Source organism: Daphnia pulicaria, chromosome 6, assembly GCF_021234035.1.
Source record: "Daphnia pulicaria isolate SC F1-1A chromosome 6, SC_F0-13Bv2, whole genome shotgun sequence".
In the NCBI taxonomy this organism is placed as follows: domain Eukaryota; kingdom Metazoa; phylum Arthropoda; class Branchiopoda; order Diplostraca; family Daphniidae; genus Daphnia; species Daphnia pulicaria.
Window position 1 is genome coordinate 2,006,343 of NC_060918.1, and position 20,110 is coordinate 2,026,452.

Here is a 20,110-nt window from a genome sequence, read left to right on the forward strand (position 1 = left end):
AAGTTAACCCGTTGGCTGCCACGCCATACAACCCGTAGGTTGTACTCTACTACTCTACGCGCCACGTCTGAAGGATCCGTGACCAAAGTGGGACTTGCCATTGCTGACAAGTCCGGGCTGACACGGTGACAGGAGAATCCATCACCGTATCGACAAGGGGGAAGTCCCTATGGTGCATTGCCTAACAGGCTTGCCTTGCGGCAAAGTTTGGGCTTGGCGACATTCCGACCTCGCGGCATGAAATCCACGAGGTCGACCAGCACCAGCGCGGCCCGTGCAAAGGAACTAGGGGAGAACGAAGGCGTGGCAGACAACGGGTTACCTAACACTAACACATATTACCAACAACAAATGATGATCCGCGCTGACACTTTGGAGATACCGGCGACGTTATGGTGTCCATCTTCTCGAAATTTCCTTTGCATTACCTGAATAAAGAGACAACAATTCTTATTTACTGACATGCCAATGAAAGTTACATAATACAGAAAGAAAAAATAATCAGGGTTTTTAGCTCAAAGATTTAAATATGCAATTTTTTAAAGTTTAAATCAAGCTTGCAATGCTGAGAACTGTTAACAGAACAAAGCTCACTGGCTAGTCTTTTTAAAAAAATCCGGAAGTAAACCGGAAGTAACCACAGTGCCTCAACCATTGAGCTGTCGTCAAATTAAACCACATATTCGTGATCCCCATGAAATTTGGGGTCGATTAGGTGTAATTTAACGAAATCCAAAATTTGGCCAAAATCGAGAATTTTCCTGAACTATACAGTCGCGGCTGAAAGTTTCTATACGTGTAGCTCAAAAATACGCCTTTTTACTGTGTATTGGCGGATGGTGTCAGCCTATGGTAGAGGTTGAGTTACCTTATTTGCTCGATTTTCTCAAGTTTTACCCCCTACCCCCTTACACCTCCGACAATGATTTGTTGGCGCGGCTTTCTAAACTATGGGTAACCGTGGCCGATAATCAGACAGTTGCATCAATGCCCAATATTCGAGCAATAGCTCTTAAATTAAAGGGTGATATGACAGGGGATTGATCAGGTTGTTGCTGTGACAATTTCTGCATCGATTGGTGTCATTTTAGCATAAGGCAATAGGATTGCGTTAAGTTTGCGTTATCGCGGGTAAATTAGTAATCGATGTTAAGAGGAAGAGTTAAGTAAAGAAGGGCGGTAAAAAATAAAGAAACGAGCAAATAAGGTAGCTCAACCTCTACCATAGGCTAACACCATCCGCCAATACACAGTAAAAAGGCGTATTTTTGAGCTACACGTATAGAAACTTTCAGCCGCGACTGTATAGTTCAGGAAAATTTTCGAAACCGGAAGTACGAATACGTAAAAAACAAAACATGAACTTTACCACAAATTTGACGAGGATCACGAATTTGTGGTTCTTTCGTACGTCAGATGAATATTTACTAAACTACTGACAGAAATGAGTAAACCGGAAGTAGAAAAAAAATCAAATATAAAAAATCTAACAAGTGAGCTTTGTTGGGGGAATAGTTATCGTTCGTTATTACTAAATATTTCAACAAAATAACTGTCAATAAATGTTGAAAAAGATGTGCAAAGTAACTGAAACTGACTGTTTTGACAGCTACAAATTTGCAAAAAGCCATCTAGCGTTAGAAAAAAGAAACGTCGAAGTAAAACTTTGCTTACGCGCAAGAAGGGCCTGATTTTGGAATTATAACACAGACACAGACTTTAACGCAACTAGACTATTGGTAGAAAACCTAAGAATATAAGTCAATTGTTGGGTACCTAGGCATAATCCCGTGGTGAGTGACTGCAGGTGTGGAACAGCAAAGGGTAGCGAAGTGGTCCAGAAACTCGCCAAGTCACCAGTGAAGTAAAACAAATTGTGTTTAAAAGCAGTGAAGCTAGATGAGCGTGCGTCGCGAAGATAAGGATGAAGAAGAATGTTGTTGGAAGTCTCTCTTCCATCATGGACAAAGGTCAGCATTGGCACAAGAATCTCCGTGCCAGGAGCACACGATTCCATTAAGAAACTGCGTGTTCTGTAAAAATAAATGTTTTACATTAATGAAAATATAACAATGAATAAAGCATATCAATCTTTACCTGATCTAATAAGCACACTGAAATGCTCATGATGAAAAAACCGTAAAAATTAAATTCACATCAATCAACAGCATTACTCCACATGTTGAGATAAATTTCCTGGTGCTAAAGAAAGTGTCATGAAGTATTGCAGTAGCGTGGTGATAGGTTGTACTGATGCTTACCTTATCATATGGGTGATGAATTTAGTAGGCATTTGACTTTCATCAAGCAGATCTGGTACATGTTCATACACATGGCAGGTTATTCACTTCACACGCTTCATGTCTCTGAAACTGTAAGTGGGAATGGGACAAGGAAATTCTCTACATTAGTTACAAATTTACACAAATTTACCTAAGAGAAATATAACTCTACCTATCTCTTAATAGCTGGGTTGTCTTCTAAAACAGAAGTAAAAACATACATAACAAACATGCTGTGGCAGCCTGGCAGGGTACACCACCAAAATTGAAAGATTCAGAAAAGATCCTATGGTTCATGAACAAGAATACCTATGTTTTATGAAAATATGAATTGTAATGGTCTGGTAGCAGTCATGGGGAAATACCTTATCTCGGCAGATTTGTATTCCACTACATGTGGTCTTCATCTTCAAACATGAGTTTTGGGCCTTTGACAGCATGATGGGCCTAATGGATGGAAATTGACTGAGCGCTAAGTCAACTTGTTGGAATGACTGACAGTAGGCCTATGCATCTAGAATTTGAAGAAATAAGTTGTTACAGTATAAGGAATAAGGATAACTAAGTCAAGATAAACCTACACATAGCACGAAATTCAATTTGGTAATTTAAATCACAGGAATATATGTACATATTAGCTACAATTTTGTTTCGCCCTTTTCGCCTCGTTTCACGATGTAACAACAACAAAGGCGACATTGGCGACATCTGGTAATGAGTTTTGAATCCTAAGTTGGTTGCACAGTCGCAGCTCAAATTATCGGAGTTCTATTGTCGCGTGTGGAGTTCTACTGTCGAGCACTGGAGTTCAATTGTCAGGTATTTTAAATAAAATATTGGGGTTCTATTGTCGGTGGGGTTCTATTGTCGGTCGGGTATTTTTAATAATATTAACCAAGTTAGGATTCAAATTTCAAAACTCATTACCAGATGTCGCTAGTGTCGCCCTTGTTGTTTTTACATCGCGAAACGAGGCGAAAACGGCGAAACAACTTATAGCTGATGAATACTTCCTGTGATTATATTCCTGTGATTTCATATACCAAATTGAACTTCGTATCATATGTAGGTTTATCTTGACCTAATTTCCTTATTTTTTATACTGTACCAACTTTTTTCTTCAAATTTTAGATGCATAATTGCATACTGTCAGTCATTCCAAAAAGTTGACTTAGCGCTCAGTCACTTCCTTCCAATAGACCCATCATGTTGTCAAAAGCCTAAAACTCATGTGTGAAGCTCACATATCGTCGAATACAAATGTGTGGAGACAAGGTATTTCCCCATTACTGCTACCACACCAACCACACCACGTCAAATGCCTTACTAAATTCAGCACCATTCACCCGTATGGTAAAGGTAAGCATCAACATAACCTATCACCACGCTACTGGAATACTTCATGACACTTTCTTTAGCATCAGGAAATTTACCTCAACCTAAGGAGTAAGGCTGTTGGTTGCTGTGATTTCCATTTTTGCGGTTTTATATGATGAAAACTTCAGTGTGCTTGTTAGTATAGGTAAAGATTGAAATGCTTTATTAACTGTTATATTTTCAATTCATTAATGCAATACATTTTTTTTTACAGAGCATGTAATAGATCCTTAAGCCAATGCTGACCTTCGCCCATGAAGGAGGACGGACATCCAGCAACCTTCTGCTCCATCCTTAACTTCCCGACGTACGCTCATCTAGCTTCACTGCTTTTGCTGCTACAACTTATCTTACTTCACCGAAAGTTGGAACACTTCAGTGGTCGCTACCCTTTGCTGTTCCACACCTGCAGTCACTCACCACGGGATTATGCCTAGGTACCCAACAATTGACTTATATTCTTAGGTTTTCTACCAATAGTCTAGTTGCGTTAAAGTCTGTGTCTGTGTTATAATTCCAAAATCAGGCCCTTCTTGCGCGTAAGCAAAGTTTTACTTCGACGTTTCTTTTTTCTAACGCTAGATGGCTTTTTGCAAATTTGTAGCTGTCAAAACAGTCAGTTTCAGTTACTTTGCACATCTTTTTCAACATTTATTGGCAGTTATTTTGTTGAAATATTTAGTAATAACGAACGATAACTATTCCCCCAACAAAGCTCACTTGTTAGATTTTCGATATTTGATTTTTTTTCTACTTCCGGTTTACTCATTTCTGTCAGTAGTTTAGTAAATATTCATCTGACGTACGAAAGAACCACAAATTCGTGATCCTCGTCAAATTTGTGGTAAAGTTCATGTTTTGTTTTTTACGTATTCGTACTTCCGGTTTCGAAAATTTTCCTGAACTATATAGTTCAGGAAAATTCTCGATTTTGGCCAAATTTTGGATTTCGTTAAATCACACCTAATCGACCCCAAATTTCATGGGGATCACGAATATGTGGTTTAATTTGACGACAGCCCAATGGTTGAGGCGCTGTGGTTACTTCCGGTATACTTCCGGAATTTTTTTTTAAGACTAGCAAGTGAGCTCTGTTCTGTTTGTAGTTCTCAACATTGCAAGCTTGATTTAAACTTTAAAAAATTGCATATTTAAATCTTTGATCTAAAAAACCTGATTATTGTTTCTTTCTGTATTATGTAACTTTTATTGGTATGTCAGTAAAAAAGAATTGTTTTATCTTTATTCAGGTAATTCAGAGGAAATTTCGAGAAGATGGACACCATAACGTCGCCGGTATCTCCAAAGTGTCAGCGCGGATCATCATTTGTTGTTGGTAATATGTGTTAGTGTTAGGTAACCCGTTGTCTGCCACGCCTTCGTTCTCCCCTAGTTCCTTTGCACGGGCCGCGCTGGTGCTGGTCGACCTCGTGGATTTCATGCCGCGAGGTCGGAATGTCGCCAAGCCCAAACTTTGCCGCAAGGCAAGCCTGTTAGGCAATGCACCATAGGGACTTCCCCCTTGTCGATACGGTGATGGATTCTCCTGTCACCGTGTCAGCCCGGACTTGTCAGCAATGGCAAGTCCCACTTTGGTCACGGATCCTTCAGACGTGGCGCGTAGAGTAGTAGAGTACAACCTACGGGTTGTATGGCGTGGCAGCCAACGGGTTAACTTAAGTGTAGGTATGTGATTGTAAAATGTGGTGGAATTGTGGGTGGAGGTGGGGCAATAAAGCAATTCTTTTCAATGTTTTTGTTTGCTGTGTTACATAATTTGTAATAAAAAAAATGTTTAGTTCACGACTTGTTTATTTTTTACAACTCTTTTACATAAGTTATAGGCAAGTGACTGATCAACTCCAAACCCTTTAAATAAACATCTATGAAAACAAACACTATCTGCAACTCTTGTTACGCCAACTTCAGTTAAAAACAGAGCTATGAACATCAAAAATTTTTAGTAAACACCACAATACGTCTCTTTCGTAACTTGCCCTGTAAATGGAGTTCGTCCAAACACTAAAACATGCCGGAATGCAGAGCGACTAGAGCAATTATCACCTACAACATGCTGTTAATTTCTTAGACGCGTACATAACACATGCGAAATAGGAAAGATCCACCAAAAATCAGAAAACGTCGCAATGTCAAAGGCTTTTAGGTGGCAAGACAAGTCGTACACAATGATTACCCAGGTAAAAAAAAATATTTTCTCATTAAAGATCAACAACACTTCTCAGTGACTAGTAATTATTAAGGTGTGACCGACAAATCTGAACATAGTTATTATAATTGAAAATTCGACTCTAGTATTTAGGAGCGTCCCTGTAGTAAGTTGGAGAAGCGTAGGGTGTGGTGTAATGTTCAGGTGCCTTAGTGTTGTAGTACACGGGATAGAGTAATACTTCGGAACTTCGGTGTAGTTGGTCGGAGCAGCGTAAGTAGTGGTACAATACTCAGGTGCCTTGGTATTGTAGTACTTAGGGGTCTCGGTGTAGTAGCTAGGTGTAGCGTAGGTTGTGGTGTAGTAAACTGGAGCCTCGGTGTAGTATTCCGGTTCAACGTAGTATGAAGGAGCAGCCGCTGTGTAGTTAGTCGGGACTGCGTAATACTTGGCCGTCTCAGTTGTAGTTGTGTAGCTTGGGGCAGAGTAATACTTCGGGGCCTCGGTGTAGTGGCTCGGGGAAGCACAAGTTGTGGTGTAATACTCTGGAGCCATGGTGGTGTAGTACTTGGGCGGCTCGGTGTAGTACTCATCCTCTTTGGTGGTGTACTAAGTTGGAGCCGCGGTGTAGTACTCCGGTGACTTGGTGGTGTAGTACTCAAGATCTTTGGTGATTTAGCTCGGGGCAGCATTAGCTGCGGTGTAATACTCTGCAGCCTTGGTGATGTAGTAACCGGTTGGTGCGAATGTTGTCGTTGTATAGTAAAGGCGGCGTTATGTGAAGGCGGCGGCGTGGTGCTTTGTTATCCGCCATACCCAGGAGACATCAGTACACCAGTGATCGACCCAGCCTTCAACGACACGACAAACGGCAACAAAACGAGAACTATAATCAACTAGGCGGTAAGATTTGAACATTAATATTCAATATGGTACATTAACAGATAAAAAACAAATAATTGATACAAACTCCATGAAACAGAATATTTACCCAATTACGTACTGATAATACGACGAAGAATGCACTTGGTGACGGTGCACGCAGTTGTTCATCGATGTTTCGTTGCCAGTTTTGTTCTCTCCAGCCAACCGACCTTATACAACAGTATTGTGATGATAATCCATACGACGACGAACCAATTTGATATCACAAAAGAACGCAGCATCTCCAGCCTAATAAAAAATAAAGTACAAAACCAATAATTAGAATCGAATTCAACAAGAACTTCATATACTATCTAACAACAACATCAGAGCAGTCAATGTTGGTTTAGTTTTAATCACAAGTATTCCAATTAATATGAAATAAATTGTTCAAGGATTCCTACCAACCAGACGTTTGGTCGTGCTTCAAGCTCAGCATTGACTCGATAACCACCAAAATTGGAATATATTTCCAAACCAGAAGCGACAGCCAAATCCGTGTTTGCGTCCCAACCGATAACAGCGACGAAATGGTCAGTTTAAATCTGCTGAAATGAATTCTAGGTTATAATTAACATCGGTAAAACATGCACTGAAATAACTGTTTACCTTTTGACCATCGTTTAAGGTCAATGCGACCTTGTAGTCTTTCAAAATTGCACCTTCAACATTAGGCTTTGGGCAACACATTAACACCTTGCGCTTTCACCTTCTCGGTTGTCCATTGGCTCAAATATTAAGGGAGAACTCGGCCTATGTTACCGCCATCGATGTTGCGGAACAGCGTTACGTGCTCGTGGGCATCTTCACATCACCGCTCAGGGATTGGAAAAGATTTTCGTTTATCACCTAACAAGAAAATGAAGGCCATTTTAGAGGGATTCGTAACCACAGAACTGAATTGCTAGCAGTTTAAATAGACTCTCAGATACTATCGAGCAGGAAGATTATAAAAGTTATTCAACGTTCCATAGAGGTGTAATCATTGAGACTTTTAAAGACAAATTTCGTTTGGAATAATATGTTTACTTGTGGCAATAACGCACTCGTCGTAGGTGATGGTACGGCCATCGTCAAGTTCGGCTTTCCGACCAACAATGTCAAGTTTAACGACGCGGTGTACACGTACGAATGTGTTATCTTCGCTTTTCAATTCGACGCGATTACAGTAGAATTCGTCATGTTCGAAAAACAGACAAGGAAGGAAAACAAGTCATTAGTACATGTTCCACAAGTTACAATAATAAAGAGCTCACCTTCACTGTTTGTCGTTCCACTGTTTGAAGCGAAGTTTATTCGAAACTTCAGGGCTGCCGTGTTGGGTGTCGGAGAAGCTCACTCGACTGATTTCTATCGTACTTGGACGCTCCTGTGTAGTATTCGACAGCTTTGGTGGTGTATGTAATAAGCTGAAGCCTCGGTGTCGTAGGTTGGGGCAGCATACGTAGTTGCGTAGTCTCAGGTGCCTTGGTGGTGTAGTACTTAGGAGCCTCGGTGTAGTTCTCTAGCACTTTGGTAGTGTAAATCGGAGAGCAGCACAAGTTTTGGTGTAATAATCTTCATCCTTGGTGATTTAACTGTAAACCATATTGCGCAACCCCGGTGTAGTAACTGGCCGTTGCGTATGTTGTTGTGTAGTTTGGCGGCGGCGTTGCGGTTTGATATCCACCATATCCAGGGGCATCGGTACACCAGCCGTCCACCCAGCCATCGACGAAACAACCAATAGCTGCACGACGCCAAAGTTGAATGGACAATATTCAACAATAACGGACATATTATCAAACAGAAAAAAATTATTTGATACAAAGTTCCACGTTAAAATACAAATATTTACCCATGATTGCGACCTGGTAATACGACGAAGAATGCAGTTGTTGTCGTGTCGGAGGTGCTCACTCGATTAACTTCTGTTGCCCTTTCTCTTTCCTTTCGTAAGATTTTCTCTCGTGGTCGACATCAACGATACAACACCCAACAGCAACACAACACCATGATTAACTATGCAATAAACAATTGGAAATTATTTTTTGAATGTAACTAGTCGTATAAACAACTAAACACAAGAAAGAATAGATTTGCGACTCAAAATAAAAATGAATATTTACTCATGATTGCGAACTGATATAATTACGACGCAGAATGCAGATGTTACCGTGTCGGAGATACTCGCTCGACTGATCCCTGTCAATTTTTCTCTTGCCTTTTATACGACTTTTTATCACCCCTCGTCTTAAGCCTTGCGGCTATTTTACCTTCTTGATAATGATGCAAAACGTCCCGTTCTCACCCAACCTCTTACCACTACATGACACCTTTTACGTTATGATCTCCATGACCTTCGATTGAAATGCAAACTGGCATTTCCTTCTGCAGGTGACGTTGAATGGGGATGGGTCTACAATAGCCAATATCAAAATGAATACCAAATAGCTTACCCTTACGGCTATTGCACATGCTTGATTATGTTGAAACACGTGTCATTCTCACCCAACCTCTACACCACCCCATGCCAGTTTTAGGTAATTATCTCCGCGACCTTCGAGTCTGAAGGCCATAGAAACTGGCCTTTTTCTTTCTGCAGGTTGACATTGCTGGGGATAGGTCTACAAAAACCAATATCAAAATGAATATCAAAAGCTTAAACTTTACTTACTTTATACCAATTTTAAATTTGAGTCATTGGACTCGTTTGAGTAAATCCAGTAAGTCTTCCATTTCGAACCGTTTGAAGGACAGTCGGCTTTTATGAAAATATTCCTCTGCAACCTTATCTAAGTTTCTAAACACATGATCAATCCATATTCATGATTTGCACACAGTTGAGCCTTGTTAGAAATGTGTTGTGTTGGACACCAACGAAGAAGAGATTTCACCTGGCTGTTGAACCTAATATTTTACAAACTGAAATTACTATTAGGGAACAGCTAGATTAATAATGTTGCAACACATTGACAGGAGTAAAGTTGAATTAAGCAGTCCCTCAAAACTATTTTGATACAAGAAAATTTACAAAGAGTAAATCTACAGTAAACAAGATTTTCGATGTTCGATGTCAGCGCTAAGTCTATGTCGTAGAGATGCTGACACCCTTCTGATGTTCACAGTCGGTAGGGCGTATTCTCTCGGTCATTAACTTACTAACAAATTGAAGAAGAAGAAAAAAATGAATGACAGAATTACATTCACTTACATGCCAAGTGTAGTCACCCTAAGAAATCCAGAAAATGAAATGAGTCAAGTGCGATGGAGACTAGATTACTCCAGCACCCAGCAGAGCTCTTCTCTATGACAGAACATAGATATTATTTAGTTTGTTATTTTAGACTTTCCTTAAATTTTTCAACATAAAAATTCATAATACTAACAGATGGGGTTATGGGTTACGGGGTTATGAAAAAATAAAATTATTAGACTTCTAATCAACATTGTTGACATCAGTTAACAGTTAATATTGAATCTAAATACACATACACATTACCTGGTAATAATACACATTACAAATGCATGTCCACATGCTCACACGAACCGAGAGATCTTGGTTAACTGTTAGATTATGTTAGATTAACTGTTAACTGATGTCAAAGTTAGTGAAAACTCGAATTAAATGCTGCTGCTGCCTGACAGCCACAGGCAGGAAAATTACTCTCATTTTTCAGACAAATTAGAAAATGGTTTAAAAAGTTAAATAAGTAATCACTTGCAAATTGGGAGAGATGTAGCATTTCAGACCCCAAGTATCTAGCAATAGCAAGGCCGCACAACCACATCAAGATTAACTGAAGCACATGCACATGGGTTGAAGCAATAAATGCCCTTCCCTAATTCATAAAATATAAAAATGTGAAATGAAGCACAGTAAAAGAAAATACATTTACAAAAAATTCTACCTGTGCCAAAGAAAGACAGCTATGCATTCCGATCCAATCCAATCCAATGGTGCAACAAGGGCATTCCTGAATTCAATTCACCAACTGAATTCTGCATGTTGGTACAATAGGCAAATCATATGGAAGCTAGGTTTAAATCTTATACATGATTAGTTTCTATGAAATAGAATGCTAAGGTGTAACAATAATAATATTCTAAATGATTTATGCATTTACAGTGCTAACCAAGTGTTTCATTGGAAATTCTGAATGGAAATACTAATCATAAATAACCATATTCCAACATCTGGGAAGGAGTGGGGGAGAAACACAATAGCCCAACAACAGTAATCATGACGGAAGTCCAAATGTTGCTGTCCAAAACTGCTACACCCTTACTAGTGTTCACTTCATATGGGGTTCTCTGATGTCTGCACAAGATATTAGCTTGGTAAAATTCTAATACTTCTTTTTATTTAGCACTAAAACCCTCATTTCTTTGCAAAAGCCTATGCACAGCTGCTTGATCAAAGGATCAAAGGCACTTGAAAACTTGTGGGTTTTACACAATGCAATGCCCCACCACGAGTCCACGATGCTCAGTTTTTTTGCAATGTTTGGTAATGACGAAAGCAGACTAAATTTTCTTGAGTCCTTTACGGAACTAATCAGGGAACAATAGCCTTGTGCTGCTAATTATAATAATAATAATAACCCAAGTGAAATTTAGGGGATCCTCTTAGCGGAATAACACATTTGCAATTTTCATCTGAATACAATTTACAATTGATAAAAGTCCTTCCCATGTGAACTAATAGTTCTTATAGATGTGATTGCTGCATGGTTTCAAGCGAGACCACCATTAGGAAAACGTAAGTGGTACTCCCAAATATCACGAGCAATTTTTTTTTTGGTATTCCGATGTAAAAGTTTGTTAGATTAAACACCACCAGGCTTTCTTAGTTTTCACTGACATATTTACCAGTAATTTTTAAGGAAGACTTGGAATCTTGGATGTTTGGTTTTCTTGTAGATTCTCTCCTCCTCGGGTGTCCAAACACCAAACTCCAAATTGAAACGGCAGACGACGATTAATTGTTGCACCAATGTTGCCAAAATTGGGTAATGTCCTTGCCCCAGTCCTTACTAAATTTTTTTTTCTTATAATTTTCGTAATTTCTTGAGCTGAAATTGTCAAATTGAGCCGTCACGTCATTAAGTTAAAACTCGAAAGGACTTCTTATTTAGAAAGGAAGTTTTAAAAAAAATGCGAATTAAAAACAAAAATCTAATTACACTTTGTTTTGGGATTAAATGCTAAAAATGACCATACAAGAGTCGTTGGGAGTTGATAGCCAGATGAACATGCCACATCAATGTTTAAAATACAGTACAACTATTAATGTAAAACGATAGCGGGTCGGGTGGGTGAGTCGGACAACGCGTCACATAGTAAACGAAGCACTTTGAGACCGTGAGTTCGATTCCCCTGGTGAGTATAATCGTTTCCACACCCGAGGGATGTCTGCAGTGGTCGGTCTGGTGAATAAGGTTGTCTGAAGTCACATGCGATCAGATACCTTATCAATGTAGGCGAAGAGACTGGGCATCCGATCTCTTAACAAAGATTGGTGTCTACGGCTAGAACAGTTATCTCTTCCTAGGCCGCTTGTTCAAGCAAGTTACACTAGATAGGTGGAGCTAAAAATAAGCCGAACGACCACAGCTCACATCTCATCCGCTTTTTTTTTTTTTTTTTTTTACTTTCAATGGATGTTTGACGTTTGACATTCCAACAGCACTCTGCCTCTACCAAATGCAATTTTTTGCACGTTGAACGATTATCGAATTAAATATCGGATCATCGGGCAGAATTGCGAGATCATTCTGATTAGTGACATGATTTCGGCAACACTGGCAACAGACGAAAAATGTCAAAACAATGTAGTGGAACGGCAGCTGTCGATTGTAACGACAAGAAAAAATAGGAAAAATAGATTCACTAACTAGTCTTGACGTCCCACTTTGATCTCACCAGTTTTCGATGTGCAAATGAAGAATGAATATTCTGATTTCGACTAGCTAGTCCCAAAATCAAGGTCAGTTTCTTTTGTTTAGCATTACATTAAATGGAGCAAGCAGTTCACTCATCCTTCAAATTTAACTTCAATTGCTAACTCGTAGTCTGAGAGAACTGAAGCCCTTGGACACTCCCAGGAAATGATATCCATTTCAATGGTAAATGTCCGATTCGTCGTTGTGTTGCTTTAAGATAAGTCATCGTCGTAGAGTGGGGCTCATGCCGCGACAAAGCTGAGCCAAAACTACGTCAACAGTATTTCTCTTCAAATTTCAATTTTCAGCAAGTCGCTGCATTTTCATAAACCAAAAACATTTGCTATCTATATTATTATACATCCAGTTCAACCATTAATCATAATCATACAATAAATTATTAACTGTATCCTGCGCATTTTCGAATGACAAATTTTCTCAACTACTACTCTACTAGCTATTTATTGATTTCCCATTAACATTATACGGATACCCAGCAAGAAAACTTGCAATAAATTTTGCGTGATTTGCAGGCAAAATGAAAATTTCTTTGACGGCATTAATTATTAAGGTTTAATTAGACAAGAATTCGAATTGAAATTTGAAATGCTTTCACGTGAAAACCCATTTTTCTTTTGATTTTCTAATTAACCAGTAATCTAGCACTACACTTGAGACCTAAAAGCTAAAACTACCCATACCAGCAAAACGAATATCCACTCAGAAACCCTTCGGGTAAAATAACAAACAAGTAAAATAAAACAAAAAAATCTAAAGAACTTAACACTCACACAAATATCGGCATTGAATTTTAGAAATCTTTCGCTCAGTTTCCACCCTTGGATTAAGTCACGAAAAATTTGCGAAGGATAAATCTGAAGGGAGAATAGAAACATTTTTTTAATGTGGAGTTTTCGGAACTTCTGGCTCGGCTCTATGGTAAACGGGTTTATTGGAAAGACACAAGACTTGAACAGGATCACCCTGAGGAACACCCAGCATGCTTCAATAAAAATTAGAATAGGTATGTGGGAAAGTCGATAGAAAATATTACTTTCTGGGATTGGCTGATGAATACGACAGATCCGGGCAAATTTCTGTAGAAAATTGTGATGTGCTTCGAAAACTCGAATGACTTTCTCTTCTGCTCCGGAAGCAAAACCTGAAACGTCCAAAAAGATGCAATGAAGAACAAATCATAGTATTAGAGTCCGACTTATTTCGTGCCTCGTGACCTTAGTGTTCAAAAGGACTAAGGATGTATTTGTTTTTAATGCTTTACTGATAGAAATGAAAGGATACCTCTTGGTTAGACTCTGACGTCCAAGGTGCATGAAGTCTAGTAATCTGATCGATATAACCTAAATTTCACACATACTGTAAATAGTATTACAAAATACATAAGATAAGATTTTAAATCGAAAAACAATCTGGAGTAGGCCTACTCATACGACTAGTACTTACAGTAAGAGAAAAGTCACTACTAGGATTCCATTTTAAAAATAGAAATGTTTTCTACAGAATCAAAGTGCCGGCTACACAAGACAAATGGATTCCATTGGCCCTGCAAGGATGTAAAGAGTGTCAGCACAAAGACTATAAAACACCAAACAATCAATAATCACCTCCACCTCGTGTCGCACGTCATGCCACACTTTCCAGTAACGTAATTAATACGGACTGAAAGTGATAAAAATATTTACGGTTTTTCTTGGTGAAGAAAGCATTGTCATTCATCGTAAATGGTTATTTTCGGGCGTTTGGCGGTCTTTCCAGTGTCGAAAACGAATAGGGCTATTGGTGATGTAATTTCGTCAAGCTCCTATTGAAACTACATGAAATAAAAATAAATACGTAAAATAATAATAAAAAATAAATGAATGCTGGTAAACAAAAAATTGTTAACGATAATCTAGTGATAATTTTTTCAAGCAAAATTTGAGTTTCGATTTTCTCTTAGTTCACATTTCGCTCACTTGCCTGACTGCAACTCCGAAAATCATCCTGGCAGAATCGGACTTTGATTTCCACAAGAGTTTTCGAAGGTTGGACAGATCTCGCCCCGTTCTCGGTATTACCTTTCCCTTGATTCGTTTACACCGATTTATAAATGATCAAACATGATGCAATTTTAGGCAAGAGCGCTAACGCCTAGCTAGTAGCCAATACGATTTAGAGCTACTTAAATTTGGCTCGCTTCTCCTCAGTCCGTTACATGGTCTTCCACGATTTTAATTCATATTTAAGCCGAAACATTGATTGGATATGTTCTTTCAGAATGCGGAAGCCCCCGAGACGCAATTCAAACCATAAAAACAAAATTTTTATTTAAAAAATAAAGTTTTCCATGGAAAGGGGTTCGACCCAGTTACAAAGGTACCCCTATAATGTTCATGTGTCTACTTAAAGTTTAAACAAAAGAAAAGAAACCATAAGCAAAGGACTTATTTTAAACACTTGAAAAGATGTTTGTTTAATTTTCCCCCTTTACGTTCAACAAAATTTGAGAATCTGACCCAAGGACTCGTACCTACGGTTCAGGTTCCATACTTCCATGTATAACGTGTTTCCACGTATACAATACTTCAATCCCCGTTGGCCTCATCCAGAACCGGTGATCCTCAACTATCCGACTCCTTAACCCATAGGGCTAAGGCTACTTAACACTAAATGCTTAATGTATTTTACTCCATGCAGTTTAGGACGATCACATCTCGTACTGATCAAGGTTTCAGTTTGTGGTAGGTCAGTTTTAAAGGAAAATTAAAGGTATGCCAAATTAAATAGCTTAATCTAAAGAAAGATGTGGGATTTTTGGATACTCACTTTTTGACACGTGCTGAATTTTATGCTTAGTTTTATGGAAGCTCAAGAGCACAAGCAGATGTACAAGGGCAACCTTAAATTTTCAAAATGAGTATATAACTAGTGCTGATGCAAAGCTTGTGTCCCTGTCTCATCCTATTTGAATCCCTAACAACATTAAGAAAAAGAGGCAATCCATAAAACAACAATCAAGCTTACCTAGTTATTAAGACTATGAATGATGTTTCTGTCAATAGGGATGGTACTTTTGATGTCCTTAGTCCTTCAAAAACCGTATTCCTTGCACAAGAGAAAAAGAAGTGTTATTATAGGCTGTGTGGAGGTTATGGAGTGTAAACAAATAGATCTCTCCCATACAACGAAATGAGAATCTCATTTACTCTGAAAGCGTGCTCAAAGGACGTGACACTGGTTGCATAATAATTTCTAAAATGACACTGCTGCCACGATAAAGGATTCCAATAGGCCTACCATGCTGCTGACTGGATTCAGTGATTTATTTTATGATTTTCCCCTAGCACAACAACTTCACCATTGGCCACAATTTATAGATAGACAATGCGCTGTAATAGTTAAAAAAATAGAAACAATTAGTCAAGCTTGAGGCCTTGAGCTTACTTTCGGCTTTCGGTTTCGGGTTTCGGCATGTTTCTCCTTGTTTCTCCATTTTTCCTCGACTGTTAACTACCCCCTGAGTCCTGAAAGGCTGAGAGCCCATGACGCCACCTACCAGCCATATTTTAATATACTAAATTTGCAGTTGCCATCTAGTAGTCACATCCGAACTTTTTGTTTTCTTTCGATGTAAAAAGAAGAGCAAAGCACATAATTTTTTTTTTTTTTTTTATGTTAACGATAGAAAGAAAAACGACGTTTAAAGAATGAATCTTAAAATCAAGTAGATAATAAAATGTGCCTAAACTGAAAAGAAAGTTAAATACGCTAACTAAACTAATATATATAATATGGGAGGTCGGGTGTGTGAGTCGGATAAGGCGTGGCTTAGTGATCGCAAGGGCACTTTGACACCTGAGTTCGACTCCACCGGTGAACATAGCTGTTTCACACCGATCGATAAATAAATAAGTAAAATAGCAATTAATGAGGTAATAACTCGTCAATGGAATGGACTATCGTTGGTTTCAATTGAATCTAACGAGGTGCAAGAAAGTTAGCATGGAAGTATTGCATTCAAATCCTAAGACCTACATCTAGGTATTCAAATGGCTTTACAACGTTACACTTGTAAGCCAATCGGTTAAATTCTTAATCCATGGTTAACTGAATACAGCGGTTCTTTGAGTCCTAAAAAGCGTAGGCTCAGAACTCTAGATGAAGCTAACATTGATCTGGCGACGCCAGTATTGGTCTAAAGAGTGAAAAGCCCCATACATTGTTTTTTTTTATTATTATTTATTATTGTTTAAAGTTAGATTTCTGATCATTATTTAACCTTCAGGAGTTCAGGTTTCATAAATACTCTGATTTAGACTTTTGCCATCTATTAGTCGCACATGAATATACTAAAAATCGAATTGTTTATATAAAAATGGTCTTTTTACGGCAATTAGCGAGTTATTGAAGATCCTATGCTATGTTCTTTTAAAAAAATGAAACAGTAATTACAAACAGCTATTCTTTTGCTACTTTTACTTGTAGCCCAGCTGACGAATGTGTACACAGTTGTAGTCGTCGACAATAGATGGCGTTTAGCAGAAGATATTTGATGAAATTAATTGACAGCTTTGTTTTTCTCTAGTTATTGTAAAGTTAAAGTTAGTTTGATCCTATTTCCACATTTCAAGAAAGTTCATAAATATTTTAATATCTGCTATGTCTGGAAGACCAACTAGACCAAGCAGGAGTGAAGGAGCAGATTTTGAAAGAGTAAAGTGTTTTTACCAAAAACTCACTTGTCAGCTTTATTCTTTACAACTATATGTTGTTACTTGGGAGTAACTTAAATACTAAAACTAAGAATCCTTGTCCTTTACAGGAGCAGCTACTAGATAATGTGTCTGATGATAGTGATGAAGATTTCGTGCTCAAGTAAGCTATTTCTACTATTTCAAATTAGTTTGTTTCATTTCAAATTTGAATTTTTCCAGTAAAAAAGATGGAGGGCAATTTTCAAACAACAAGCTGAAAGAGTAAGCTTACATCTTGAGAATTCAAATTACATGTTGATCTAATTGTTTTTCTTTTGACAGGGTAAAATCCCAGGTGGAAGAGGTCACTAACGTTATGAAGGAGAATGTGCATAAGCTGTTTGCAAGAGGTGACCAGCTGGATGAGCTGAATGAGAGATCAGAAAATTTAAGAAGTGCTTCTGATGAATTTCACACTGCTTCCTCGAGGTAATCTTTTATTTTTAACAACTAGTCTACAATATTTAACAAAAACCTTTACTCACCACGCAGGCTCCGTAAAACAATGTGGTGGAAAGAGATGAGAACTCGTCTTATTCTGGGATCACTCTGCGGTCTAGTTGTGCTAATTATGATAGGTATCATGTGCTGCATTTTTAAACATTGCAACTTTTATCTAAAATCTTTTTCCAAACCAATCTAGTGTGGCTATCAGTCAAATACCATTGATCAGCAAGAAGATTTTCAAGATATCCCCAAGTATTGAAATACGTTGTAACTGAGCTACTCTGAAGCAGCTATATTAATTTGTTTTTGATTATTTAAAAAAAAAAAGCCTGTCGACCGGTATTGCTAGGCGTACAAGTTGAGTCCATCAAAATCCGCAATTCAATTGAAATATTGAAAGGTGGGGTTTGCACACTATAGTCAGATGAATGGATGACAATTTGAAATATATATTTGATTACTATAAATCCCCTTCTTGTCGAGTCGAGTGAGATTGATAATGTCTGTCACAGAAAAATGAAAAAAAAGTATCAAACACTTTGATGAACGGTTGATCATTTTCTCATTGTATTTCACCTTTTACACGGTTTATATATCAATTGATGAATACAGAACCGATGGTATTCCACATATTTTTATACATCGTGTCACTCTCATATTGGCTTCCATCTCCCGCCAGCATATCCAACCCGGTCACAGCTCTTTTATTTTCCCTCGAACTGCTGATCATTCAACGAAACTTACATTTTTTTCCCCGATTCGTTCTATATTCTCCTAACTTTTCAACCCCCCCAAAAAAAAAAAAAAAAAACACGGGAGTGAATCTGATTTTATCATCACGTACGAAAGTTTTTTTTTTTTTCATATGTATGTACAGGGAACTAAAAAATAAAAACAGGGGGAACGACACAGTTTTTTTTACGTTGAATATAAAAAAGAACTCAAACAAGGAAACAACATCGTATCCAGTGGATGAGCAAAGAACGAGAGAGCAAGAGCGGAGAGCCGAGTGTGTGTGTGTGTGTTGGTGGTGGAGGAATCAAGTTAAATAAATCAAAAACAACAACAACAAGGGTAATTTTCGCGACGTAGTTTTATCTCTTTGGGTTATTTTATGTTTTATTTGGTGGAAGAACAAAACGAACAAGAACATAAGAATGTAGGAAGGCATGAAGCATGCATTGGGGATGCTCAGACCCCTCCACAATTGGAATTGTGTCCCGTGGACCATATATAGTATGTATAGCAGAGTTATAGAGAACTGTACACACACACACACACACTTGCATGTCCAAACCCAATTCCTTTGGGTGGAGAAGAAGAAGAAGAAAGAGAAAAGAATAAGAAACGGCTGCGGTGTCTATAGAGCTAGAGAGTTAGGTAGATATATAATCATCTGTTTCCATATAGTTCGTTTTCCAAGCTGAGCTCCTGCTGGATGGCATATATAACACGCCGGAAGAAATGAAAAAAGAAAATAGAATAAAAATCCGGTGCGTGATGTGAAAAACCGTGTGCAGCGACTTATATAGATTGGCTGAGTGTGTGTGTGTGTGTGTGTGTGATTAGCCCCCTCCACCCAGCAACAAACGGCTCTAATTGCAATGGGATCAAATGTTTTTCGCTTTTTTTTTTATTATTGGGCGGGGCTTCTGGTTTGACCGCGCGCGCTCTGAACGCACCCGACATTTTCAACGGCCAATTTACCATCCGCAATCAGAAGCCTCCCGTTTGTTTGTTTTTCCGACACACACAACAATGAATATAAAAATTCAGAAACATATATCACCCGCGCCTCAATTTGTCATTCAACTCAATTCAAAATGATCTAAAGAAAAGAAATAAACAACCAAATTCAATTTTTCGAATATTTTTTGGAGAGATCAATAATGGCAATAATGACAACAAACAAAATGTTTTCCTTTTTTTTCTTTTTTTCAATTGGCAATTGAACCAATTTCGTTCGTGATACTTTGATCATTTTCGGGGGGGTTGATTGGGAGGCAGTAGGGAGTGGGGACGAGAGACTATATAGAATCAAAAGATGACGGCGAGCGTTCGCAGGTATTATTATCTTACATAGGTTATTAGAGACTTTTCTTCTGGATATGAGAGAGACAATGAAGAACATCAAAGTGAGCTACCAAGTGTGATGGAAGACGAGTTCAAATATCGGTCGCCCGTCTGCTCTCACCACTTTGCAGTTGTTTTGTTTTTAATTTTTAGTTTTTTAAA

At 38.3% G+C, this 20,110-nt stretch overlaps 1 protein-coding gene, 5 long non-coding RNA genes and 1 pseudogene across 15 annotated transcripts; 3 read left to right on the forward strand and 4 right to left on the reverse strand.

Annotated features, from left to right (window-relative positions):
• Nucleotides 1-82: 82 nt before the first annotated feature.
• LOC124343844 lies at nt 83-3,037 on the reverse strand. Of its 3 annotated transcripts, none has more exons than XR_006919334.1 (7): nt 2,864-3,037; nt 2,648-2,796; nt 2,455-2,568; nt 2,262-2,372; nt 2,098-2,202; nt 1,777-2,024; nt 83-428 (listed from the first exon to the last, which is right to left on the reverse strand). It is a non-coding gene; the product is annotated as an uncharacterized LOC124343844 (long non-coding RNA). The 3 variants fall into 3 exon arrangements; XR_006919333.1 differs by having other exon boundaries at nt 1,777-2,033; nt 2,455-2,591; nt 2,864-3,035; XR_006919332.1 differs by having other exon boundaries at nt 1,777-2,033; nt 2,864-3,033.
• LOC124343942 lies at nt 2,154-2,436 on the forward strand. The gene is made up of 2 exons (XR_006919466.1): nt 2,154-2,244; nt 2,340-2,436. It is a non-coding gene; the product is annotated as an uncharacterized LOC124343942 (long non-coding RNA).
• Nucleotides 3,038-5,862: 2,825 nt separating the features above from the next.
• Nucleotides 5,863-7,621, reverse strand: LOC124344475 (annotated as a pseudogene).
• A 2,328-nt stretch (nt 7,622-9,949) lies between these two features.
• Nucleotides 9,950-12,364, reverse strand: LOC124343886. Its single transcript, XR_006919406.1, has 6 exons — nt 11,916-12,364; nt 11,602-11,804; nt 10,641-10,731; nt 10,483-10,571; nt 10,232-10,397; nt 9,950-10,036 (listed from the first exon to the last, which is right to left on the reverse strand). It is a non-coding gene; the product is annotated as an uncharacterized LOC124343886 (long non-coding RNA).
• Nucleotides 12,365-12,498: 134 nt separating this feature from the next.
• LOC124343912 lies at nt 12,499-13,426 on the forward strand. The gene is made up of 2 exons (XR_006919436.1): nt 12,499-12,718; nt 12,804-13,426. It is a non-coding gene; the product is annotated as an uncharacterized LOC124343912 (long non-coding RNA).
• Nucleotides 13,427-13,609: 183 nt separating this feature from the next.
• LOC124343846 lies at nt 13,610-16,194 on the reverse strand. 8 transcript variants are annotated; one of them, XR_006919341.1, is made up of 8 exons: nt 16,119-16,190; nt 15,699-15,779; nt 15,501-15,635; nt 14,651-14,758; nt 14,300-14,505; nt 14,139-14,238; nt 13,977-14,035; nt 13,610-13,836 (listed from the first exon to the last, which is right to left on the reverse strand). It is a non-coding gene; the product is annotated as an uncharacterized LOC124343846 (long non-coding RNA). The 8 variants fall into 8 exon arrangements; XR_006919344.1 differs by lacking the exon at nt 14,651-14,758 and having other exon boundaries at nt 16,119-16,189; XR_006919339.1 differs by lacking the exons at nt 15,501-15,635; nt 16,119-16,190 and adding an exon at nt 15,972-16,086.
• A 1,002-nt stretch (nt 16,195-17,196) lies between these two features.
• Nucleotides 17,197-18,663, forward strand: LOC124343814 (vesicle-associated membrane protein 2-like). Its single transcript, XM_046797304.1, has 7 exons — nt 17,197-17,387; nt 17,497-17,549; nt 17,609-17,650; nt 17,711-17,857; nt 17,921-18,006; nt 18,072-18,127; nt 18,204-18,663. Exons 1-6 carry the CDS (start codon nt 17,334-17,336, stop codon nt 18,095-18,097), a joined length of 408 nt encoding a protein of 135 aa, XP_046653260.1. The 5' UTR covers nt 17,197-17,333; the 3' UTR covers nt 18,098-18,127; nt 18,204-18,663.
• Nucleotides 18,664-20,110: the final 1,447 nt, after the last annotated feature.

Excerpts from the sequence above, each read along its gene's own strand:
- LOC124343814 (XM_046797304.1), top strand. The coding sequence starts at position 17,334 with ATGTCTGGAAGACCAACTAGACCAAGCAGGAGTGAAGGAGCAGATTTT. Across the intron at positions 17,550-17,608 it reads GATGAAGATTTCGTGCTCAA|TAAAAAAGATGGAGGGCAAT; the intron begins GTAAGCTATTTC and ends GAATTTTTCCAG. Across the intron at positions 17,858-17,920 it reads TTTCACACTGCTTCCTCGAG|GCTCCGTAAAACAATGTGGT; the intron begins GTAATCTTTTAT and ends CTCACCACGCAG.